General features: G+C 47.9%; 1 protein-coding gene across 4 annotated transcripts in view; it reads right to left on the bottom strand.

Moving 5' to 3' along the window:
* Positions 1-1,415: 1,415 nt before the first annotated feature.
* Positions 1,416-26,297, bottom strand: part of TMEM178B (transmembrane protein 178B) — a 412,255-nt gene continuing 387,373 nt past the window's right edge. Inside the window, exon 4 of one of the 4 annotated variants that reach the window (XM_055591126.1) lies at positions 1,416-6,436. In XM_055591126.1, coding sequence (XP_055447101.1) covers positions 6,330-6,436 — 107 coding nt within the window. In that variant the 3' untranslated portion in view covers positions 1,416-6,329. Of the gene's footprint in view, positions 6,437-6,460; positions 7,791-26,297 lie in introns of those variants that run through there. The other 3 variants (XM_055591121.1, XM_055591120.1, XM_055591122.1) reach the window with 3 other exon arrangements.

Below are 26,297 nucleotides of genomic sequence, written 5' to 3'. Positions count from 1 at the left end.
GTGCTCCAGCATGGGTTCGAAGCCTTTCCCAAAATAGCAGCAGGATGGCCAAGGTGACTCGATGCCCCAGGTGCACTGGAAGCCCCCCTGTTTGGCTGAGAGGACACAGAGACAGCGGTGAGGTAACAAGATTCGCCCAAGGCCCTGAGCGAGCCAGTGACAAAGCGATTAATACCACCCCCGGATCGGGCCTCTGTGTTGACCTTCGCGATAACCTTCACCTTCACACTTGGATGATTTACTTTTACTTTTCAGAAAATACGTTTCACTTGAAAGGCCAAAACCTTTCAAACGGAGAGTTCCAAGCAGACACTTGTGACTGTCAGAGAAACAACCAGAAAAAAAAACAAAAACAAAAAACAACCTCCTGGGCCAATGGCTTCCCTGCCTCGGAATCCCACCCAGAGTCGGGGTTTCCGGGCAGTCCACATAAGTCCTCAGAAAACTGAGGGCTACAGCAATGCATTTGTCTAGTCTCAATTCCCTCCCTACTATTTTCATTTTCCATTTTTATTTGTACATTTTTACAGATAGTCTTGAAGAGCAAAACAGTCACACCATGGGTGGAGATGGGGAAAGAGGAGGAGGAGTTATGAAAGCTCTGTATGTGAAAGGCAGATTTATAGTCACAGCGACACAGATACACGGATACACTCAGGCCAGAAAAGGTCTAAGGTGACCCAGAGAGGAAGGGAAACGCGTAGCCAGGAGAGGACAGAGGGGCACAGAGGTCCCCGAGGAGCAAACACCCAGTCCTTGCAAGTGAAGAACAGGGGTTGCAGTTGCTGAGGTTGGTGTCTAGCAGAGTGAGGCCAGGTTTGAGTTACAGCTGTGGGACCCCCGTGCTGATACCCAGTTTTCTGTTTCTCAGTGGTGAACACACACCCCCTGCGGTTGGGTGGTTCCTCCATCCCTGGCTGGGCTCCAACCATATTGGGAGCAATGAATGACTCAGCTTTCCCTTAGAGCAGGTCTCATGGTAACACTGTAAGCTGATCCCCTGCAAAGCAGAAAGCATGCTGATCCTTTGGGAAATGCAATCTTTCCTTGTTTAAAACCTAGGAATGAGTTTTCCCCCAACAGGATCGCGCCCAGAACAACTCCCAGTGAATGCATCCTAGGAACCTATCAGAACCCCTGTGCTTCTGACAAAGCCATCTTCTTCACCAACTGACCGGAGAAAGAAGATCCCAGTGGCTTAAAACTCATTCCCATCTTCAACTTAAAAGACCATTAGAATGTTTCAGAAATCTGATGTGTTCCCAACCCCTTGGGCAAGGACAGCGAGAATTATTAATGCTAGGAGAATGGTAAAAAAAAAAAATAATAAGGCATTGAATATGTGTCTTAGTTAACTTTTTTAGCTCATATATGCTATTTTCTACATATGGTTTACTTATTTCATCACCTCTGGGAATAACAAAGAGGGATTAAGAGTGCTCTTAGCAAAATTGACTTTGGATAAAAGGAAGGAAGCCTGAGAGTGGGTAAATTAAGGAGCCGACTTCTCTGAGGAAGCTGGATGACTGAATAAAATCTGCATGCTTAAGTTGGATAGTGCGTCCTGTTCAGCAGCGGTCCTCTGATTCTAGGTTATCCTTTCTGCAGTGAAGCTCAGAGACTACGTGGAAGAATCCCATTCAGTGGGGGCTTGCCTGCTGTAGGAGAATCGGAACAGTATATAATTTATATGACACTTCTGGTTTGCAAATCACTTTGCAGTGTCTTGGTCACCCTTAATATACCATGAGGTAAAGTGTTATCACTATCCTCATTTTGTGGATGAGGAAGTTCAAGTATGGAGAATACACAGTGCCCAGAGTCACCAATCATTTCAGTGCAGAACTGAAATGAGATGGACAGTAACTGCATTATGCAAGTGTAGCTGAATTAGTGAGTTACTCTGGCTTCAGTACTCTTGTATCTATCATTAGATTGAGATGGCACTCCAAAAGAAAAGAAATAGGAAAAAAAAAAGAGAAGAAAGAAATCACCAAGTAGGAAGCTTTTAGCTCTGTTCTATGCTGCCCCTAAGCTCTGGCATTGAGCCACTTCAAAGGCCTGTTTGCTACCTCTGGGGGCTCAAAGCCCTATGCTCTCACTGCCTTGAACACAGACTCAACTCCACATGACCCCATGGACTGTATCCTGCAGGCTCTTCTGTCCATGGAATTTTCCAGGCAAGAATACTGGAGTGGGTTGCCATTCCCTTCTCCAGAGGAACTTCCAGACCCAGGGATCAAACCCGGGTCTCCTGCATTGTAGGCAGATTCTTGATTGTCTGAGCCACTAGGGAAGCCCTCAATTCCACACAGACCAGTATGGTTCTGCAGTCACGGGCTGCACCCCAGGCCCCAATTGCCAACCCAGAGACACCACCGATTGGGCAGGTATCGGGGCTATGGCCATTATGATGTCTCACAGACATGGAATTATGAACAACCTTCTAAGACTTTTTTTCTTTTGTGTTTTATTTTCCTAATTTTCTACAATGGGTAAGTGTTATTCAGGAAGGAAAACAGTCAAAAAGCCAATAACAACGGAGTCTAAGAACTAACAATGTTTAAGAAACATTTTGCCCCATGGAGACATCGATGGAAAGAGGACAAACCCAGTCCACCAAGGTGACTGTATTGAGGGACATCTGGAGCTTCTGTGACCATCGATTCATGGGGGCTGGTTTAAAACTCTGTCCCCTTACTCTGTTACATAGCAGCTGGAAGACAGCACAGAAGCCAACCCAGCTGTTATGCACCAACTACTTCTATCTGTGGTCAAATCACCCCATGACTCATCATTCCGCCCTGGAAAGGGCTGGATGAGTCCCTGGGAAAGACTGGTCCCTGGAGCAGAGGGAACATACTTTGAAGAACGGCTTCTCTTTAGTTACGAGAAGCAAGCAAACATCCCTCACAAATCACACCAAAGATGACCAGAGTGTACTTCTTCCTACTCCTTCCCTCCCCAGATACTTGAAAATCATTCACTAATGCTCTCATCACTGACTCAATGGACATGAGTTTGACCAAGCTCCAGGAGTTGGTGATGGACAGGGAAGCCTGGTGTGCTGCAGTTCATGGGGTTGCAAAGAATCAGACATGACTGAAGGGCTGGACTGAACTGAACGTGCTCAGAATAATCCAGGTGAAGAGTCCATTCTAAACGCCTCTGGCTGATATACTTGATTTCATGTCCCTGAATCTAACTCAGGTGGGCAGCTTTGGAGCCCTAAGCAGCACATTCTCCCACTAAATCAGGACAACTACATGAAGTTCTTTAATCTCAGACCTCTCATCGTGATTGTGGATGAATATTAAGATGTACAGCCCAGACTCAGAGTCTCAGGGCACCTTCTTTCCTCCTCAAAGGAAAGGCAAGCATTGCTAGGAGGAACCACTCACTCCCAACCAGAGAATATACCCAAATGGCACTGAGGCCCAGGGTGCCACATATAGACATGTGAAGCAGGAAGGCTTTGTCTTGATATGGTGGAGTCATAGAGTCTTTGTGACTTTGTGATCCCTGAAATGAAAAAGGTCTAGTTCTTAAAAGGCTGGGGCTTGCAGGAGGATTGAAGCTGGAATAGGCACACTTGAAATTTTCTTACACTTTGATACCAGGGAAACACAGAATTCATAAAACCTACAGCCCCAACAAACAAGGAATGGGGGTGGGGTGGCACGGGCACTGCTTGGAGCATATGAGCCTCTCTGAAGACAAATTCCTTAATTATTTTAGTTGACTTAAGTTGATGCAGAGGGAAAGTGGAAGTGAGTAGAGAGAAGGGAATAGCAAACAGAAGAAACCAAAACTCTCAAGATGGGGAGAGAAAGAAATAGGACCTCTTTCCAGGCAGACACCCCACTTTCCTGAATCCCCAGGGTCATAGGGCAAGGAACAAAAGCAGAAATAGGCCCTGGGATCAAGGTTGACTTGCATGGAGCTCAGAACACATACACAGTATAGGCTTTGTCTATACTTCTGTAGGGAATTTGACCTGGTGTGTGGGCTGGTGGGTAAGGCTGCTGACCGTGAATCCCACCAGAGGGCTGGGTCCCACTCTGACCTGGGGTGAACACGGTCTGAGCTAAAGAGGCTCACAGATTGAGCCTCCTCCTTCCTTTCTTCCTGGTCTTCTTCCTCAGCCCTCACAGCACGACAGCTTCAGTAGGAGCTTGGGGTGGTATGTCTTCATCTGGGATCAAGTCCCTGTGCTGGAGGGATCGAGGTCATCAGGGCGGTTCTCCCACAGCCAGGACTGGCCACCTGCCCAGGGCTTCCATCCTGTCTGTGTGGCCAGGCCTTTCCCGGCCCTGAGCAGACACAGACCCAGAGTGTGCGCATCTGTACCTTTCTGGCCCCATGACCAAAAAAGCAGGTCCCAGCTCCTGCTCTGCTGATGGTGAGCTGAGCCCAGGCAGTTCCCTTCTTTCCTAGGAGTTCTCCTAACATTTTAGGGACACTTCAAAGGGATGCAGCAGGCTGTGTTAAAGGTCTGTTATAAAGATGACCTGATGCAAAGAGCTGACTCACTGGAAAAGACCCTGATGCTGGGAAAGATTGAGGGCAGGAGGAGAAGGGAATGCCAGAGGATGAGATGGTTGGATGGCATCACTGACTCAGTGGACATGAGTTTGAGCAAACTCTGGGAGACAGTGAAGGACAGGGGAGCCTGGCGTGCTGCAGTCCTTGGGATCACAAAGAGTCAGACACCACTCAGCAACTCAACAACAACGATAAAGATGAGCAGTCGGAGACAGTGGATGATCTATTTATGGCAAGCACGGGATTTTAAAAAAAGGGGTATAAATCACAGGTTGAACAGTACTGGTTCCTTAAGAAAAGTTACTTAAGAAGAATTTAAGTGACTGATTACAAATTGCCCTGTTTGAAATTTCTTTCTCCATTTTTCCACAACTGGGAACTAGCTGAAGTTCGGACCTGGTCACAGACAAGCCCTCTGCCCCAAATGGAGGCTGGTGGACACCCATCTCTCCCTGCCAGGTGGAGCCCAGTCCAGATGCCTGGAAGCGAGGCACAGGTCTCTCAATCTGAGATACTTCCCCTTACCTTTCCTCAAGCCCAAGTATGCCTTTCCCCTGAAGCGGGAAATTGAACTTTTCAAAGAAAATTATTTTTTAAAAATTCCCTAAACAATTGAAACACTGGGTTCTCCTGAAAATTCTCTCCTTTCTCATAGAATAAATCCTCTGTTTTAAAAGTCATCCTTAGAGGTACATTTGGGAGCTAACAGCATTTCCCACCAGGTCATCTCCCAGCACCCCATGCACAGGGCACTCACACGTGAGCCTTTGTGCAGAAGCTGACCCGTGTCGCTAGCAAGGAAGTCTTGAGTAGTACACCCAGATCTGCGTCCAGGTGTGCATTGACACAAATGTACACAAAATGCACCAGAGATACACACACAGAGAGACCCACACTCACACCCATCCGTGCACATCAGATGCCCTATTTGGACGTGATTGCACACACACATACACACACAGTCAAAAAGAGCAGATGAGGAGAGAGGCAGGACTTACAGCCTGGTGGGCGGAAGAGTGAGAAGGGAAATGGTTCATAGGTGGGGAAAGGGGGGAGCCAGACGGGAGACGGGGCAGAAGACAGGGAGATGAAACAGAGGGCATGGCTGAGGGGAAGGCTGCTGAGTGAGAGGCAAAGTGCCTAGAGCACATTCAGTTATGAAGCAACTGAATCCTCGGCTACGTGGTGGACCTATGGCTGGACCGCTCGGGGAATTCACTCTTTGCCTCCCAGGGCTGCTCGGCCCCTGTGGGGTCACCAAGGTGACCACTGGCCACTGCTGCCCACTCCAGCCAGCAGATCCCGTCCCCACAGCTTTCACAACCCTCTAGCCGACATTACAGCTCACCAACACCTGCAGTGCCAACATGCTCACCCGAGCCTGGGACACTGGGCTGGATCGAGGCCACCTCTGCTTGGATGCTAGCCACCACGATGGCGATTTTGGGAATCATGGCCTTGAATATCAAGAGGGAAAGGACGAAGATGGCAAGAGTCAAGAGTTCTCTGCGAATTTACACAATATCATACAAATTGGAGCCCATGGGACATGGCGGCTCTCTCTGCATGGGACCCATTTTCTCTCGTCTGTACAGAGGTCGCCCCTAGCAAAGGGGTGGATGTCCAGTGACAAAGGACAGCTTCCGTGACGGAAAGGGAAAGGTCTCGTTTGGTGTACAGACTTTATCCAGCGGTAACTGAGGCCACTCCCCTTCTCCCTCTTGATCCGTGCTCCCTTCTTTGCTCATGGCTTGTGTGCCCAGATGTGTCTTGAACTTCCAAAGTTAGGGGGCCAAGTCCCGTGGCACCCCAGCCCTGGGACGTGCAGCACCACAGGTCCTCTGCCCAGTGCTCGTGTTCTTGGTTCTGCCCTCGGGGAATTTCAGCTGCACTAAAAATAATAGAAAAATGCAAAACAAATGATAGAAATCCCACACTCAGAAAACACAGACGCACGCACACACACAGCAGGGATGTCAAGCTGCAGAACTGGCACCCACAGAGGCCCACCCTCATGGTGCTTCCTAGTTCCTGGGGCCTCCATCCTGGGCCATGAAACCACCACAAATGATAGACAATGATCCAGCAGTATTTTAAAAAGGTGAAAAGAAAAAAAAAGAAACCATCCAAAGTTGTTGCACACATACATGCACACGCGTGTGCACACACACACACACACACACACACACCAGAGGGTTACTCCAAGGCTCCGATTTGCCCAGGGAGTGCAGGTTGGGTTCAGGGCAGGGCGGCCTCTTGTTTAACTGGGTGTAAGGCAGCTGGAAGGTAAGACTGGGCTTTCTGAGCATCCACGGAAGTGTCCTTTCATTGATGTGGGTCTTGCCTCTCAGCACTACGTTCTCTCCCCCTTCCCACCTCCGGAACTTCATCCAAAAGTTTGGCAGCAGAGAGAAAACTTCCTTCTCGGTGTGTTTTCTCTTCCACTTTCTGGTGTGTCGCTGGTCGGCCAGGAAGGAAATCACAACAGGAAGAGCAAGAGAAGAAAATGGTTCTGGAAATGGCCTCGAAGATCTGGTTACATTCTATGAACTAAGGGCGTTGTTTCTCTGCGATATGACCGGGGTTGGGGTGGTGTCCCCTCCTGTTGGCTCAGGGGAGGGCATTTTCTTGTCTACACCTGTGCCACCCTGGACCACAGGCACCGTCTCTTCCCAGCCTCCCCCCTCCATTCCCCCATCCTTGTGAGTGGTGGGAATTGGGACCCTGTCTTTGAGGGGTGATGCTCACGTTGTCCTCAAGAAACCACGGAGTCAGAAGTTACGAATCGACGGAAGAGCCACGTGAGGGGAATACCTTCCCCCATCTCGGTGATGAGGCGACACAGAGTCCGGCGAGATGTGGGTGCCTGAGCCGACCCCCACTCTGCCTTGGCACTGGCATTGTCTTGATTGAGTTTTGTCATATATATGTATATTATATATATATTTATATATATATATATGTGTGTGTGTGTGTGAGTATGGGCTTGTTGTTTTAGCACACTGTCCCGTTCTCGGGTCTGGATTTGGGGCAGTTGGTCCTCGGGACAGGTTGGACAGAAGGGGCCAAGGTACAGAAGAATCCCGAGATCAGAGTGAGGCCCAGGCCCCCCCATGCACAGAACATGGACCATCCGTAGCCATGGCTGATGTCATCAGGGAGTCCGTACAGGTAGCGGGGGTAACGTGACAGCTCAAAGTTGATCCCGGCCACACAGGTGCACAGTGAGATGATGCAGAAAGTTCCTGGAGGGGGAGGGGAGACACAAGGGAGGGGGGAGGGGGCAGCGGAGAAGGCGAGGGGAAGGAGAGGAAGAGAGAGAGAAGGGAGGTTTATTACATTTTTTTATTTTCTTGAATAAGAAAAATGAAAAGATGCAGGTTAAGGGTAACCTGCTGATGAGATCAATATTTGGAAACATTCACGGAGAGGGGAATAGTATCAGGGCTGCCTCACGCTCCAATAAGTGCCTGGTCTTGGACAAACTCAGGATGTCTCTCCTTTGGGAAAATCCTAACAATAAATCACAGGCCAGTTTATGTAGGGTGAAGTAAAGCAGAAGAGCATTCAGCTCATTTTTCGAAAGCATTTAAAATTCATTGTCTTTCTTTGGAGACACAGAAAACACCCCCTTCTCTACTTCTTTAAAGAGAAAAACATTCCTTTCTTTTCCACATACAACGTCTTACACAATATTGGGTTTTCCTTTAATCCATTTACCAACCAGTCGTCCAATCCTGGAAGCCTTTTCCCGTAAGACAACATTCACCAGAGTATTTTCATGGAACACCAAGCCTAGGAGAAAACTCCTTTATGACGAAGCAGAGGCAGTAACTCTGGGAAGCTTTGTATGTGACTTTTCACCCACGAAGATGCATAATGCACAGTCAAGTAAGTTAACCTGTCCAACTTAGTCTTATGAGGTATTTCACAAACTTATTTTATGATGCTCCTTAAAACAAACGAAAAAAAACCATATTGCTTAGGAACTTTCCTTGTGGTCCAGTGGCTAAGACTCCACACTCCCAATGCAGGGGGCCTGCAATTCAATCCCTGGTCAGGGAACTAGATCCCACAGGCCCCAACCAAAGATCCCATATGCCGCAACTGAAACTCGACACAGCCAAATATGAGACAAAACAAACAAACCAAAAAAACTCAAGAAAAACAAAGAAAACCATTGCTCATATTAACCTCCAGTGAGAAGGCTGCTACAAGAGACAGAATGTTATCAAATAGGATCCTAAGCCCACTTTTAGCCAACAGAGATGTGATGTGCCAAAAATGAGTTTAAGAGCTTTTCTTGATATTCCCTGTGTTTTGTTTGCTCTGTCACGGCAGATGGGACAGTAACAGCCTGAAGAAATACGCAGCGTTTGGGAAGGCTGGGTGGGGCTGATAGTACTGCAGGGGCCCAAGCACTTCAGTGGTGGTGGTCTGCGTTTCCAAAGGTCACTAAGTCAGGAGCAGAGCAGCGGGCAGTGTAGAGGCAGGGAGTCCAGGGAGGACTGTGTCAAGAGGAGAGAGGAGGAAGGCGCAGGGCAGGATAAGTGACTGTTTAGTGAATGACGGTTGGTAGAGGCAGCTGAAAGGAAAGGGGGGACTTGGCGTAAATGAAACTGTGTGTGTGGGAAGCAAGTAGGTATATGTGTTTGTGTGTGTAGCGACAGCCATTGTGTACAAACACATACGGTACCATCACTCCTTGGGAGAACAGTGGTCCCAAACTTGGGGGGTTACAAAGCACCCAGGGTCCCTCCTGCTCTGCCCTGGGGTTCAGACAGAATTCTAAGTGGGTGCCCAGAGTGGATTACATCTCACCCCAGAACTTCTGAATCAGAATCTTGGGGGACAGGATGGGGTGCTTTCCTTTCCAAAAGTTCCTCAGGTGATTTCTGTTGATCAGCCTAGCAAGACCCTGTGTGAGGGCAGAGGTTCTGTGTATAACCTTGAGACATGGATCCAGGTGAGGGAAGAAGCAAAGCGGGTGAGGGAAGGACACAGCAATGGGCTGGGAGAGCCAGAGCTGGAGAATGCTCCATTTTGACACCAGTTTTCAAGAATCCAAATTCTTGGATACTTGGGCCTCAAGTACGTGTTCAATTTCTGGTTTAGAAATCTGGTGTGCATGATATTGTTTACTAAAATTTAGATTTAGGAAAGGAAACAGGGGAGAGAGAGAGACTGCATGCATGTGTGTACGTGTGTATGTGTATGCTGAGTTCAAATCTGAGCTGCCCTTGGGATGTTGAGGCACTTGGGACTACAGGTTTGGAGCCTGGTAGAAATTTCTGAGCTAGAGACGTGGACTGAGTCAACATCTTGTAAATCGAAGCTCTGGATGTGACTGAAGTCACCCAAGAGCTCTCTATAAACTGTACCTACACAGGATACTTTACAAAAGGGAGACATTTCTTCTCATCAAATGGGGCACAGTCCTCCTGATTAAGTCCAGTGATCTGTTCTGGGAGAGAAGGTGGACCTCAAGAAAATCGATCTTGACCTTATGATCTTTACAAGTTGCCAGTAGCTGATAAAACTTGAGGGACACTATTTTAAGCATGTTCTGCAAGCAGAGATGGGAATACCAGACCACCTTACCTGCCTCCTGAGAAACCTGCATGCAGATCAAGAAGCAATAGTTAGAACTGGACATGGAACAACGGACTGGTTCAAAATTGGGAAAAGAGTATGTTGAGGCTATATATTGTCACCCTGGTTATATAACTTATATACATCATTCAAAATGCTGGGCTGGATGAATCACAAGCTGGAATCAAGATTGCTGGGAGAAATATCACCAACCTCAGATTTGCAGATGATACCACTCTAATGGCAGAAGGCAAAGAGGAACTAAAGAGTCTTTTGATGAAGGTGAAAGGAGAGTGAAACAGCTGGCTTAAAACTCAACATTCAAAAAGTTAAGACCATGGCATCCAGTTCCATTACTTCATGGCAAATACATGGGGGAAAAGTGGAAACTATGGCAGATTTTGTTTTCTTGGGCTCCAAAATCACTGCAGATTGTAACCACAGACATGAAATTAAAAGATGCTTACTCCTTGGAAGAAAAGCTATGACAAACCTAGACAGCATATTAAAAAGCAGAGACATTACTTTGCCAACAAAAGTCTGTATAGTCAAAGCTATGGTTTTTCCAGTAGTCATGTACAGCTGTAAGAGTTGGACTATAAAGAAAGCTGAGCACCGAAGAACTGATGCTTTTGAATTGTGGTGCTGGAAAAGACTCTTGAGAGTCCCTTGGACTGCAGGGAGATCCAACCAACTATTCATTGGAAGGACCAACGCTGAAGCTCCAAAACTTTGGTCACCTCATGTGAAGAGCCAACTCATTGGAAAAGACCCTGATGCTGGGAAAGATTGAAAGCAGGAGGAGAAGGGGACGACAGAGGATGAGATGGTTGGATGGCATGACCAACTCAATGGACATGAGTTAGAGTAAGCTCCAGGAGATATAGGAGAACAGAGGAGCCTGGCGTACTGCAGTCCATAGGGTCGCAAAGAGACAGACATGACCTAGCAACTTAACAACAAGAACTGCAAGCAGAGTGGACAGGACAGAAAGAATGTGGTTGATAAATCAAGACCTAATGACTTAATTACCACATAGACCTACTGCTGCTGCTAAGTTGCTTCAGTCGTGTCCAACTCTGTGCGACCCCATAGATGGCAGCCCACCAGGCTCCGCCGTCCCTGGGATTCTCCAGGCAAGAACACTGGAGTGGGTTGCCATTGTCTTCTCCAGTGCATGAAAGTGAAAAGTGAAAGTGAAGTCGCTCAGTCATGTCCAACTCTTCACGACCCCGTGGACTGCAGCCTACCAGGCTCCTCTGTCCATGGGATTCTCCAGGCAAGAGTACTGGAGTGGGTTGCCATTGCCTTCTCCGATGGCCCATTTTGTTGATAACATACATCTTGCTGCTGCTGCTGCTAAGTTGCTTCAGTCGTGTCCGACTGTGTGTGACCCCACAGACGGCAGCCCGCTAGCTCCTCTGTCTCCGGGATTCTCCAGGCAAGAATACTGGAGTGGGTTGCCATTTCCTTCTCCAGTGCATGAAAGTGAAAAGTGAAAGTGAAGTCGCTTAGTCGTGCCCGACTCTTAGAGACCCCATGGACTTGAGCCTACCAGGCTCCTCCGGTCCATGGGATTTTCCAGGCAAGAGTACTGGAGTGGGGTGCCATTAACATACATTTTATTGTTATGTTAATAGGATTAGTTGGGGTATCTTCCTGCCTTCACATCATGTCAGTTGTTCTGTGACTTGGCAACCTTTAAAAATTTCTGTGGTTTGTTAGCTTTTGTCAATGTTCCCATACGTGGGGAAAAACTCTGCGGGCTCTCACTCAAGATGGTCCATTACGCAGGTCATCTGTGCAAGCTGTGGAGAAGTCCTGTGTGACAAAATGGGAAGAGGTGGGGAAGGATCTGTCAGCCTCCACAGACATGGGTGAGAATTTATATTTTTATGTGGGTCTGCACTTCTAAATTCAAGCTTGGAAAAATGTGCATTAGTAACTGGAAATACACCCATGTAGGCACCTGGTGGGTCCTCGGTTGACGGACTGAATGCAGGACATGTTGCCACCACTATTCTGATAGCTGAGATAACAATGCACTTTGATGGAGGCCCAGAGTGTCTGTGGGCTAACAGACCCAGATGAGCAAGGACATGCCAGACTCAGTGTCCTAAGGTGATGAGTCCATCTGTCAGACCTGTGGACCTACAACCAGCTGGGGAGGGTGGGGTACAGAACTTCCACCCCCCGCCGCCACCACCACCAACTCCCTGGGGTTCTCTGGGGAACTCACAGAGATTCTAAATGTCTCTGCTAGAAAACACACCTCAAATAAAGGGTGAGTGCTTCCCTGGTGGCTCAGAAGGTAAAGAATCTGCCTGCAATGCAGGAGACCCAGGTTTGATCATTGGGTGGGCAAGATCCCCTGGAGAAGAGAATGGCAACCCATGACAGTATTCTTACCTGGAGAATCCCATGGACAGAGGAGCCTGGCAGGCTACAGTCCATGGGGTTGCAAAGAGTCAGACATGACTGAGCAACTCACACACACACACACACACACAGATATTACAGCACTGGGGATCACAGCCTCTTTCCATTCACCCAAATACAGTGGTGCTTTGGGTAAGTAATGAAACCTTCCTCTCATGCAAGGAGTGGGCTCCAGCCTGGGTTATCTTATTTCTCGGGAGCACTTCCTGACTGATTAGTGAGGATCCAAGAAAGGCAAACGTTCTAATGCGTGGTCACATCTTCTCAATTATTTCCCCCATGTCTTGGGGTTTGAGCCTAATTCCAATCAGACTTTAAGACTAATTATAGTCACAGTTACCAATTAAGTGAAAAGAACTAGCCGAGCCCTTCCCTTGGGAGCAAGGCTCCACTGTGTGCCCAGAGCTGGCTGCAACACTGGCCAGGCAAGGAGGGACAGCAGAAATGCTGCTGCCAGATCTAAGGGATGTCAAGCCTGGGGAAGGCAGGTTAGCTGCGATGGGGTGGAAGGAGTGGAACATTCCTGTGTCTGCGGGCCCCACAGCGTGCCCGACAGCCGATCAGCAAACATCTGTTGAACTCTGTTTGTACCAAGCATTATGCTAGATGTTAGAGGGATAAAAGGGAGAATAAGATAGGATCGCTGTTCTTGAGAATTTTTAATTAAATCTAAAATAAAAAGATGAAAAAAATCTTATAATCTCATTGGGGATAGGAGACAGACGTAAATGAAAAGCTGAGGATGAAGTGGAAATAGCGCCAGACGGGGGATTAAAGGGCCTGAGTTTAGCATCCACTTGGAACAGTTGGTACCCTCATCGGTAAATCAGGGAGCTGGAGCAGATAGCTAGAAGGTCCCTCCTATATCGAGTCATCTTTAGGAAAAGAAGGACTAATACCCAGAAGTAAATGGTAAGAGACAACTATGCTGGGCCAGAGCAGGTTTCCCAGAGGAAGCAGGGTCTTGAAGAAGGAGCAGGGTGTCTGCAGGCAGTAAACAGAAGGGGGTCCTCACCTGGCCTAGAGAGCATCCTTCTTCAGTCCCAGCACCCCAGGGTCCTGGTCTCTAAGCCCGAGTTGAGAAGGCATATCTGCACCCCATTCCCATCACGCCTCTGACTTCTGAAATGCTCACTGCTGTCCTCCCCGCCAGCCTTTTATCACTTCCCACAGAACCTCTGTAGCAGATCAGTGATGCCCCACCTTCTTCTTCCAGCCATATGTTAAAAAATTTAAAGCCCACCTCTTTACCCTGCCTGTATGCCTCACCTGGGTGGATGCTTCCTACCTACTTGACCTCATCTCTCAGCTTGACCCCCTAGACTCCCAGTATGCTGGTCACACAAGAGAACATTCTGTGACAAATGAACGAAGCCTGTCCTCACCCCAGGGCCTTTGCACTTGCTGTTCTCTCACTAAAATGGCCTTCTTCTTGAGATCTTCTGGGGGTCTCAACTCCAGTTCCATCCTCTCAGAGAGACCCTCTCTGGCCCTCTCCTAAAGTAGTCCCTCCTCCAGGGATTTTCAAACCATGTGCCATGGCGGTGCCTCTGGAGCTGCCCCTGGGAAGCAAGAGGAGTAAAAGAGACTCCCAGCCCTCTCTCCTCCCTTTGGCCAGGACGAGCCCTGCTCTGATCTGTTTCCATGTGAAGTTTCATTTGATCTAAACATTTTTGAAAAGCACTAGCCTTGTCCATTCACAAGGGGCCCGTAAGGTCTGTCATTTTAGGAGCTGTGCTTTGGACAGCAAAGTTCAATGTCCCTTCTATTAGTTTCAAGTCCATGCCTTTGGCAGAAATAGCTAATCAATCTCAACCCTCATTCCTGCTGGTCCTGGAAGGGGCCTCAGACTCCTACTCAGCTGTGCCCTCCAGGCAGCCGACCCTAACTGGTCAGTTGCAGCTAGTCGGAAGAAGAAATGAAATCTAATTACCCTTTCGGCAGCAAGACTCTCACTCGTTTGGACTCAGAGCCCAGTTAGATGAGAACACCACCACCCCAGATTCCCACAGCCTGGGAGTTGGTGCTAACAAGACTCGCTGACACAGATGGGTCCTCCAGACCCCTCTTGAGTCCCTCCTTGCAAACTCCACCTGTGAGCAGGAAGGCAGGACCAAGGGGTGTAACGGTGACCTCTGTAAACATAAATGCTTGCTCTTGATTCACACACAGTATCTGCTTCCCTGGATGACCAGCCCCACCTGGAGCACGGTCAGGAATCACACCCACAATGTCACCTGGCAACCTATGGCCCGGCCCCAGTCACTCTTGTCTGCCTGTCCCGCCAGCACTGGCTGGAAGGGGAAAGGGTGGGATCACTGCATCGAGCCTCCAGTCCCCCTAGCATCGCCACTCTAGACACAGCTAAGGCTTAGTGAGGGTGAGACAGAGGAAACAGCTTTCATGTCCAGACGGCCGACTCCTTGTTTCAACACTAAGTACAGCTTTCTCACCACCCCCTTCGCTGTGCAGCCATCTGTAATTAATGGCTCTCTGGTCACCAGATACCAGATTCTAGCTTTCTCCCTACTTTTAGTTTCCTGGCTGTTTGACAACTTCTTCCTGCTAGGCTGTCTCTTCTCTGCATTTCCAAGCTGTCCCTCTATCCAAGCTTGGTCCCCTCTCCCTCGAGGTCCCTCTCTATTTCCTTTGTCATCTCAGGCGTGGGGCTCCCCCAGTTCGCCTTGGACTTCACATCCTTTCTGGCCACTTCACCCACTCCTCTGACTTGAACCACCACCAGAACATGATTGAGTCATAGGATTATATGATAGTCTGTGGTATCACACACTATGCAATGTGTCCTAATCCCCAGCGGACATCTCTATTCCAGGTACTTGCTTGGCTACACACAGATTCCCAGCACTTCCTCCATAATCTTTAAGTTTCTGACTTTTTTTCTTTCAAAGTCCTTCTTCCTTAGCAGGGTGATAAACCATCCCAGCTTGTCTGGGAGTTGTTGGGTAGAGGGTGTGTCCCTGGGAAGTGTGAGTTCTGGTCCTAAAATGAGAAAGACCTGGGCTAAGTAGGACACATTGGTCACCCTTCCTACAGGTTCCCTCCTGCCTTGTACCCTAGAACCCATCAGTGATACTTCACTGACTACAAAAATGAATCCTCACTTGTAAGTTGCATGTGTGTGCCAAGTTGTTTCAGTCATGCCCAATTCTTTGGGACCCTATGAACTGTAGCCCACCAGGCTCCTCTGTCCATGGAATTCTCTAGGCAAGAATACTGGAGTGGATTGCCATGTCCTCCTCCAGGGGATCATCCTAACCCAGGGATTGAACATGTGTCTCTTAGGTCTCCTACATTGGCAAGCGGGTTCTTTACCACTAGCGCCACCTGGGACTCCTCACTTGTAAGGTACAGAAAACCTAATGTCTGAAGCACAGAAACTTGGATCTTTGGATGGGTTGCCATGTTAAGAAATGCCAGACTGGGAGATCATTGTTTTGGGGCAGTTAATTCTCTTGCAACCGTGAAATGTCACCAGGGAGCACTTATTCTGCAGCCCCCAAATGGTTTGAACCCAGTACCACCTGGAAGGCTGATTACTAAGGCATTTTTAAGCTGATATTCAGAGTTCTGGCATCAACCCCTGCTCAGGCCACTTCGGAGCAGTGCCTGCAGGTATGTGAGGCGGGTGGGATGGGGCCTCCTGTGCGACTGCTGCTTTAGCATCCACAGGAGGAGAGAGGAGAACACTCCCTTCAGGGATTGTCAGAGAAGCCTCAGCAGGAACCCCACAGCCACGGACCCTGTGGAGAAATAGCACTGAAATTGCAGCCTCGGGCCAGGCGGCGGAAGTGCTCTTACTAATTCAAGAAGCCATCGCCTAGGAAACCGAGGGCCTGGCGAAGGTTCTCGCAGGAATGCAGGGTGGTCTCATACTGTGTGCACAGGCATTTTTCCCAAATAGCTATTCCTTCTGTGACCAAGTGGCACCCAAAACTTCACTGGAGTAGAATTTCTTCAGCTTTCCAGGGCCAGAAATCCATCTGGGTGACATTTTCTGCTCTTGGGAGTAAGGAGTGACATGTATCCCTGACCCCCGCGGGGCGCCTTGTTGCTATGGCACTCAGAGCACCTCTGTCCTGACCCCAGTCTGTGCCAATGTGCCCTTGTGGGCGTGTGTGTCAGGGAGGTCAGGGAGCAGCCCAAGTCCTCTCTAAGACCCTCTCCCTTCCGCCCCTCTCTGATCTGGAAATCCATAAAGAAGCAAATCAGCAAACAGAAGAAGGTTCCCTCCTCCTCTCACAGTGCTCTGCATCCCGGGAAGCTGATGTACACAAACCCTTCCTCTGCTTAGATGAAACGCCTCAGCAGCATTTGGCTCTCGAGAGCGCTTTATAGCTTTGCTCAGACCTACATGGAATATAAATCACTGCTGAATTATATACCATTGCGTCAGCATCAGCCAGCAGGCAGGTCACATGGGGCTTTACAGCCAAGGTGCCTTCGGGGTTCACTGGGATGAGGCAGGGGGTGGTGACAGGCTCCGAGGGAGAACACACTGCAGGGGATGGGGCCCTGAGTTAGGACAGAACCACCCTTCTCCACACCCTGCAGTTGCTCTGGGCAAAGTCGCTGAGTGAATGCCACCACACCCCCGGGGCAAGCAGCGTCTGGATCCCCAAGGCGGTGTCTGTACGCTGCAAGGCTGGTCTCCGTCCGGGCATGATGGTGCCACAGTCATGCCACATCCCCAACTCGAGGGACGAAAGGGACTGGCTGGTTCAGCTGGGTTGCCATTGGCTATAAAGAAAAGTGTCCACATTCCTATAATATGACTTGGAGCTTCATCGCTTGGTTTTTCTGTATCTCCAGGGTGGCCACCAAATCTGGAAACACAGGAGTCATGGACTGAATTGTGCCCTCTTAAATTATTGAAGGCTTAATCCCACAATATTTCAGAATGTGACTGTATTTGGAGACAGGGCTGTTGAAGAGCTAATTAAGTTAAAATGAGGCTCTTAGGTGGGTGGTAAGCCAATGTGGGGCTTCCCAGGCAGCACTAGTAGTAACGAATCCTCCTGCCAGTGCAGGAGCCGCAGGAGACGGGGGTTTGATCCCTGGGTCGGGAAGCTGACCTAGAGAAGGAAATGGCAACCCACTCCAGAATTCTTGCCTGGGAAATCCCAGTCCATGGGGTCAAAAGAGTTGGACGCGACTAAGTGCCAGCACCAGGTGTAAGCCAGTGTGACTGGAGTCTTTGTAAGAAGAGATTAGGACATACCAAGAGACACGAGAGAGCCACGTGCACAAAGCGAAGACCATGGGAAGAGCGGCAAGAGGGAGGCCGTCCGCAGGGCTAGGAGGGAGGCCTCAGAGACCTTGATCTTGGACTTCCAGCTTCCAGAATTGTGTGAAAATGAATTTCTCTTGTTTAAGCTACCCAGGGTGTGGTTTTTTTGTTTTGGCAGCATGTGTGATCTGATACAACATGCCTGCTAAATCGTGTCAATCGTGTCCGACCCTTTGCAACCCTGTGGACTCTAGCCCACTGGGTTCCTCTGTCTCTGATACAACAGGTGAATATATAATAATTGGCTTATTAACAGAACATCTACTATACACAATAAAATAAGGCTATGTTACCAGACTTGGGCTTCCCTTGTAGCTCAGTTGGTAAAGAATCTGCCTGCAGCGCAGGAGATCCGGGTTCAATCCCTGGGTCGGGGAGATCCCCTGGAGAAGGAAATGGCAACCCACTCCAGTATCCTTGCCTGGAAAATCTCATGGACAGAGGAGCCTGGTGGGCTGCAGTCCATAGGGTCGCAAAGAGTTGGGCATGAATGAGTGACTAACACTTACTTACTGACCAGGCTTGATGGCCACCTGGTAGCTGAAACAGGCATCTAAACCCAGCCATGCAAAATGATAGCTGCTGGGCATCAGGTGGATTCTTCTCCATCTCATCTCCCTCATCCAGGCGTTGATATTAACTCCCACTCAATCCCATCAAAACACTTACTCTTCTGGGTGTATGTTAGATTTGATCACAAGTTCACTGGTGACCTCTACACCTAAGACAGAGCCTTTTCTTTCTTGGGAAGAGAGCATCAGTGGGTTCAAATGTCAGGATGGGAACTAAGGTCAGAGCACCACTGTCCTGTCTCCTAGACTGGACTCAGCCATTTCCACGCTCTGACCAGTCTGCACAGAGTCCTAGCAGCTGTCCTGGCCCTTTTCCTTCATGGCCCAATCTAAGTCCCGAATCTCCCAAGAAGTCTTCTCTGAGTATGCCTGGCATGAGACAGTCCTCATTTGTTTTAAACTCCTTAAAACAAGAGGAGAGTGGAAAAAGTTGGCTTAAAGCTCAACATTCAGAAAATGAAGATCATGGCATCTGGTCCCATCACTTCATAGGAAATAGATGGGGAAACAGTGAAAACAGTGTCAGACTTTATTTTTGGGGGCTCCAAAATCACTGCAGATGGTGACTGCAGCCATGAAATTAAAAGATGCTTACTCCTTGGAAGGAAAGTTATGACCAACCTAGATAGCATATTCAAAAGCAGAGACATTACTTTGCCAACAAAGGTCTGTCTAGTCAAGGCTATGGTTTTTCCAGGGGGCATGTATGGATGTGAGAGTTGGACTGTGAAGAAAGCTGAGTGCCGAAGAATTGATGCTTTTGAACTGTGGTGTTGGAAAAGACTCTTGAGAGTCCCTTGGACTGCAAGGAGATCCAACCAGTCCATTCTAAAGGAGATCAGCCCTGGGTGTTCTTTGGAAGGAAGATGCTAAAGCTGAAACTCCAGTATTTTGGCCACCTCATGTGAAGAGTTGACTCATTGGAAAAGACTGATGCTGGGAGTTATTGGGGGCAGGAGGAAAAGGGGACGACAGAGGATGAGATGGCTGGATGGCATCACTGACTCGATGGACATGAGTTTGAGTGAACTCTGGGAGTTGGTGATGGATAAGGAGGCCTGGCGTGCTGCAATTCATGGGGTTGCAAAGAGTCGGACACGACTGAGCGACTCAATTGAACTGAAAACATTTTCAGTCTGGAATAGGCAATCCGAAAATTAGCTATAGGAACCTTCTCTTGTTCCCTGTTCTAGTTTCTGTTCAGCTACATTGTAACTTCCTCCAGAGCTGGCATGGCAGCAACGTCTCCTTTTGTATTACACACAGCTCTGTGCAGTAAATCCATATCACTGGAGGAAACAGCTATGGAACTTTTAAGTGAAAATATGGACTTGGAAAGAGAAGGGAATAAAAGAGATACCATGGCTGGCCCTCCCACTCTCCTTTCTCCTAAATCATTTTGTGGCTGGTGAAGTGTGTGTGTGTGTGTGTGCATGCCCACACATGTCCATGCCTACCTACCTTGTGTTTCAGTGGGTACCTTGGATTTCAAGAAGCATTTTTGTTTCTATAGAAATTCCGCATCAGAATAATATACTCTCTGCAGGGTTATTTTGCAGAGCCATAATAATAAATGTGGAAAAGCTTAGAGAAGTTAAAATTGCTTTCTATAGGTAAGGTATAATATTAGAGAGGGAAAGCTTTAAGTGAGGGTGAAGAAAAACTGTTCTGGAGGACAAGAAAAATTGTGCTCACTGCTTTTCATCTCCATCACCTGCTCCATTCTCTCCCAGCCCCATCAAAGGGCAAGTGCCAAACCAGGAAGCACTTATTCTCAGCAGAGACCAGACAAAGTGCTCACTCATGACCCTTAGTTCTGTGTGCTGTGTCGGAACTCAAACCATGGGATCTGGAAGATCTCAGAATACAGTCTTGAGACCTATCTTGGTAAGAGAACTTATCTTGGGGCTCAGAGCAGTTTCAGCATCTACCAGGGGTTACATCCTGACATTGGTGGGTTTGCAACGAAGCTTGTGCTCAACCAGGAGGGGTAAAAGGAAGCAGCCCTCAGAGAAGGGTTGGAAATCGCTAGGTGACATGAGGTGGGAACCTTTTATGAGTGCTATAGACGCTCTGGTTTCTCTGGAATTGCAAAGGCAGCATTTATAGCTATCCCATTTACTAAATTATAAAATTCATTTATTAAACACCTATTGCCTAGGGGACTGAGAGAGCTATATTCTCACTGTTTTTAGTCTACACAGAACACTTTTCCTTCTTTATTCTCCTCCCTTTTTTTTTTAATGTATTTATTTATTTGGCTGGGCCAGGTCTTAGTTGCACCATGTGGGATCTAGTTCCCCGACCAGGGATTGAACCCAGGCCCCCTGCACCGGGAGTATAGGGTCTTAGCCACTGGACCACCAGGGAAGCGCCCCCTTCTTTCTTTTGTTAAAACATCACCATTCTTTCTCCCAAGGAAGCCATTTTGTGATCACAATGATTAAATTCAGGCAGATGCACTTGACTCAAACCAAGTCTCAGTTTTTGTATCTTCTGTACCTCTTGAAGTTGCTGTGAGGTTACATATATTTATGCAAATCATATATGAACAAATCCCATAAATTATATAATTCATATAGTACTTCAAAATTAAATAATCTGCTGAAGGTTCCAAGGTACAAGGAACAGAGCAAATACCTGATTTTGTTGCACAGCCTCAAACTATTTGATTGTGGAAACACTCGAGAACTATTCATCACAATGGCTTCCATTGGCCCCCTTAAAAAACAGCATCCTCCAGGAGAAGCAACCACTGGCCCACTTCAGTTTTGCCCACTGGCCTTGCATATTCCACACCTCAAGGAGTGAAAAGTTGGGAAGATCTGAGTCTGGTGGTCTGTGGTGAGCTGTGAGCTTTCCAAATAGGACAGGAAAGAGAGTTCTAGAGGGCAAATGAAGCAAGAGTACAGCATCGCCTTTTCCTCAATGTGAATCTTTGCAGCTTCCTAACCATCTGGGCCTTGGTTCAGAGCTGAGAGTCAGTGGATCCAGCTGGCTTCTTAACTAGACTGAGAGTGGCGTCCACAGCTGTGCAGAAAGGAACATTCTCAAGCTGTGAATAGTGAGCTTCCAAGCGGAAGGCCGCTTAGAACATGCCATCTTCCTGCTCCTGCTTCTCTTTCCTCTTCTCTTTCTAAGCCAATGCCTTCTGGTGGACAGTGGTCCACAGAGCAAACTTTGAGAACCTCTAGAGCAGATGGCAATCTTGCCCTCGGTTTCTTGGGGGACAATGCTTGAAAGCATACAAAACCTCCTGCAGGCCATCTCTGATACTATACTTCTCTGGTCACTCTACCAGTCATCTTCCTAAGTAGATACAAGAGAAAGCCTCATCTCCACACCTGCCTCCCACCTCACCACCCCCCTCCCACCCACTGGGCCAGCATGAAGCCCAGTACAAACTGATCTTTCATTATGTTTGAGTCACTGTCTTGGTCATCATGAGACTCTCCTGGCCCACCCAGAGGTCCCCCAGGGTCAGCCCACACCAGCTTCCTGGGAGGAGACCTGCTATTGATCAGGATATAGCTTCATGGAAAGACAACTCCATCAAGAATCAGAAAACCCAGGTTCTGGTTCCATTCTTTCCCAAGAAGTGGATTAAATCACCTCATCTCTCTTGGCTATGATCTCCTTGAACACAGAATACAGGGGGTAGACCAGATCTCTAAGATTCTTCTGATTAAGTGATCCTGTGACTCTAGGTATTGGGACAAAAAGGTACCATTCTCTCTGAATTGTTCTAGGACTTGCCGTCGCTTACTGTGTCAGACATGAGCCACCTGGAGAGAAGATGCTGGTTCTCACTTCCTGACATGCACAGAAGGGCTGGTGAATGAAACCATTAGATGTCATTATTTGCCATCAGTGTGCATATGAGGCTCAGCTCGAAATGGCCTTGATTCAAAATGTAGAAGGATAGGGACCCAGCTGTTTAAGTGTCTGGAAGAAATTGGCTCTCTGGCTTCTGCCCTATCTGATCCAAGCCAATGCCATGATCATTAGTAGAAGAAGAGAGAGGCTTGGAGTGGTAGCCAGAAGATAAGGAGAGCCTGCCACCTGGTTTGGTTTGTTTCCACATGCATGGCACATCTGTCGGCTGGGCTTGGCCCATGCAGAAGACCTCAGTTCAATTCCTGGGTCGGGAAGATCCCCTGGAGAAGGGATAGGCTATCTATTCCAGTATTCTTGGGCTTCCCTGGTGGCTCAGCTGGTAAGGAATCTGCCTGCAATGTGGGAGACCTGGGTTTGGCTCCTGGATTGGGGAGATCCCCTGGAGAAGGGAACAGCTACCCACTCCAGTATTCTGGCCTGGAGAATTCCATACAGCCAATGTGGTTCACAAAGAGTTGGACATGGCTGAGCAACTTTCACTTTTCACTTTCACATAATATGATAGGCATTGTTCTAAAAGCTTTAGAAAAGGTAGTTCTTTGAATCCTCAAAGCAAAACCTTATGAGGTTTAGAAAGGGAAAGTAAGACACAGAGAGGTTAAGTACATTGCCCCAGATCACACAGCTGCTATGTACTGGAGCCAGGATTCAAACCCACTCTTTTGCCACTTGTTTCCTCTCGGTCCAGCTCTTTCATGTGTGTGGGTATTGTCTCTGGAGCTGGACGGTAAGCAGTGTAAGCAGAGAAGCTCTTCTCTTCCCCAACAGGACCCTATACATGGTGGTGTTTAAGTAAGATTTATGTACTAGAAGGTGAGATTGGGAGAAAAGGGCCTATCACTATCAAAATGGCCATAAGGAGGTTCTGGGTGACCCTCAGACTCATGGCTTAGTTAATAAAAAATCTCATGGCTGACTTCTCCAGGTAATTAGAAAAACTAATCACAGTCCACATATAACTTCACTCTGGTCTATGTCGGGCCGAAGGGTGACTTCCTCTAGAGGGACATGAGTTTTCCATGAGGATCAGGATGTTTTGGTTGAGAAAGGAAAGGAATCAAGATCTAGAACATCAACTCTCTTTCAGTAAGACTTTTGGTAGCTTCCCAGGAGGCCAGAAACCAAACCCAGTGGGCAGAGTAACCTGGTGGTCAGAAGCCCCAGGGGAGCTCCGTTTGGACCCCCACCCATCAGCAGGCTTCTCCCCACATAGCTGCTGGCTTGTCAGTGGGCCTGTACCTAGCAACCCTTTAGCTCCACTTGTGTCTAGGAGATTTAGGGAGTAGTCCTTATTCACCCCTCTTCATTTTCTGAGTTCAAACTTTGATGAGAAGAAAGACCCAGAAAGAAGGTAGAGAGGACAGAAGACATCAGCTTTTTTACTGTTAAGGCAAGTATGGCGACTGTGGCTTGGCTCTTGGCCACCAACAAGCTCAGTAATACTTCCCCCCGCTAGGCTGACATTTTAGGATCGTTTCCCTAGGGAATGTTTGGTTCTGCAGAGAGATACACTCACCCAGAAGTGACTCACACTGGTGGGCCAGAAAAAGAAAGAAAACTAGGCCTCCAATGTGGCCTCCTGATGCTGGCCTGGGTGGTGGGCCTTGATTCTGGGAATGCTGGCCACTAAAGAGGCCAAGCAAAAGCAGACAACCCAGATGCTGCTGGGCCCAGGAGCTCAGCCTCCTCTGGCAACCTCACCACTTGGAAGTCAGTCACCTCTTCTCCTTTAGGAAGCAGGGCCTTAACAGGTAGAGTTGGGGGGATTTCCCTGGTGGTCCATGCAGGGGGCCCAGGCTCGATCCCTGGTCAGGGAACTAGATCCCACATGTCAGAACTAAGAGTCTGCATGCTGCAACTAAAGATTTCAAATGCCATAACTAAGATCCAGCACGGCCAAAAAAAAAAAAAAAATATATATATATATATATATATATATATATTTTTTTTTTAAAGGTAGAGTTGGTATACTTCTAAAGAGAGGAGAGAAGTTTCCTACTTTACGGGCCCAGATGGGAATGCTGAGATAAAGAGAGAGTGCCATCTCACTGCCCTTGGCTGTACTAACTCAAAGACCCTAGGAATTTGTGACCCAGAGGCTTCTGGGAAATGTGATTTCAGTTGAAAATGTTAAGAGCTAAATGGGAGAGGAATATTTTAATTTATTATTTAGAATAAATTGTAGCCCATGAGGGTGGTAGAATCTTTAAGGTATTCCTGGGTTTTGTTGGCGGGGGTTTGGGGGGGGGGGCGGCTGTAGTAGAAAGGACACAGCTACCAGATTCCTTCCTCCCCAGGGCCAAAATTATGGGTTCAAATAACATATCAAATTTACATTTAACTTGACACAAAGCTGCTTAAGCTTTTTTTTTTAAACGATGAAAGGGATTTTTTTTTTTTTTTTGGCTTCATTCACAACAGAGTTTAGTTACATAGAGATATATAAGAGCGGAAATGTATTAATAACACGTGAAATCCTAAACCAGAATGAATAAATAAAGATCTGATGGACTGCTCCTGAAGAGTGGCCAACTCCAAGCCTAGGAGCAGTTTCATTTGATAAATGGACATGAAAAGCCCTTGAAGGGGCAAGTTCACTGAATTCCTCCTGCAGCTTCAATCCTGAGCCTCTCTGTGAGGCTGCCCTTGAGTCCCCAGAAGACAAAGGCTCCCTTTCTCTGGGCACTCACAGTCCCCACTGATCACTCTGCTTGGGTGGCCCTTAAAGTCTTCTCTACCCGTCTTCCTCCTGTCCTACCCAAAGGGGCATCTACCTGCCCCTTGCAAGTAGGGGAGAGGAGGACCCCTCTGGCCTCCAGACACTAATGAAAGCTGGTGGGTGAGCCTGTGTCTTCCTTCTGCTTCATTTCTTATGCCTCCTTATTCATCCCAGGTGGCCTCGCCTGGTACCCTTTTCTTTTCTCCCACATGTTCCAGGAACAGAGAAGAAAGAGGGGACATCGATCTGAAGACCTTAGATTAAGGCTCCACCATTTACTTAATTGCATGACTCTATATGGAGCAATAGACTGGTTCCAAACAGGAAAAGGAGTACGTCAAGGCTGTATATTGTCACCCTGCTTATTTAACTTATATGCAGAGTACATCATGAGAAACGCTGGGCTGGAAGAAGCACAAGCTGGAATCAAGATTGCCGGGAGAAATATCAATAACCTCAGATATGCAGATGACACCACCCTTATGGCAGAAACTGAAGAGGAACTAAAAAGCCTGTTGATGAAAGTGAAAGAGGAGAGTGAAAAAGTTGGCTTAAAGCTCAACATTCAGAAAACAAAGATCATGGCCTCTGGCCCCATCACTTCATGGGAAATAGATGGGGAAACAGTGGAAACAGTGTCAGACTTTATTTTTTGGGCTCCAAAATCACTGCAGATGGTGACTGCAGCCATCTTCTTGGAAGGAAAGTTATGACCTACCTAGATAGCATATTCAAAAGCAGAGACATTACTTTGCCAACAAAGGTCCATCTAGTCAAGGCTATGGTTTCTCCTGTGGTCATGTATGGATACGAGAGTTGGACTGTGAAGAAAGCTGAGAGCCGAAGAATTGATGCTTTTGAACTGTGGTGTTGGAGAAGACTCTTGAGAGTCCCTTGGACTGCAAGGAGATCCAACCAGTCCATTCTAAAGGAGACCAGTCCTGGGTGTTCTTTGGAAGGAATGATGCTGAGGCTGAAACTCCAATACTTTGGCCACCTCGTGCGAAGAGTTGACTCATTGGAAAAGACTCTGATGCTGGGAGGGATTGGGGGCAGGAGGAGAAGGGAACCACAGAGGATGAGATGGCTAGATGGCATCACCAACTCGATGGACATGAGTTTGAGTGAACTCCGGGAGTTGGTGATGAACAGGGAGGCCTGGCGTGCTGCGATTCATGGGGTCACAAGGAGTCGGACACAACTGAGTGACTGAACTGAACTGACT

Source organism: Bubalus kerabau, chromosome 8, assembly GCF_029407905.1.
Source record: "Bubalus kerabau isolate K-KA32 ecotype Philippines breed swamp buffalo chromosome 8, PCC_UOA_SB_1v2, whole genome shotgun sequence".
Classification (NCBI taxonomy): domain Eukaryota; kingdom Metazoa; phylum Chordata; class Mammalia; order Artiodactyla; family Bovidae; genus Bubalus; species Bubalus kerabau.
This window is presented reverse-complemented; position numbering and strand designations above follow the sequence as displayed.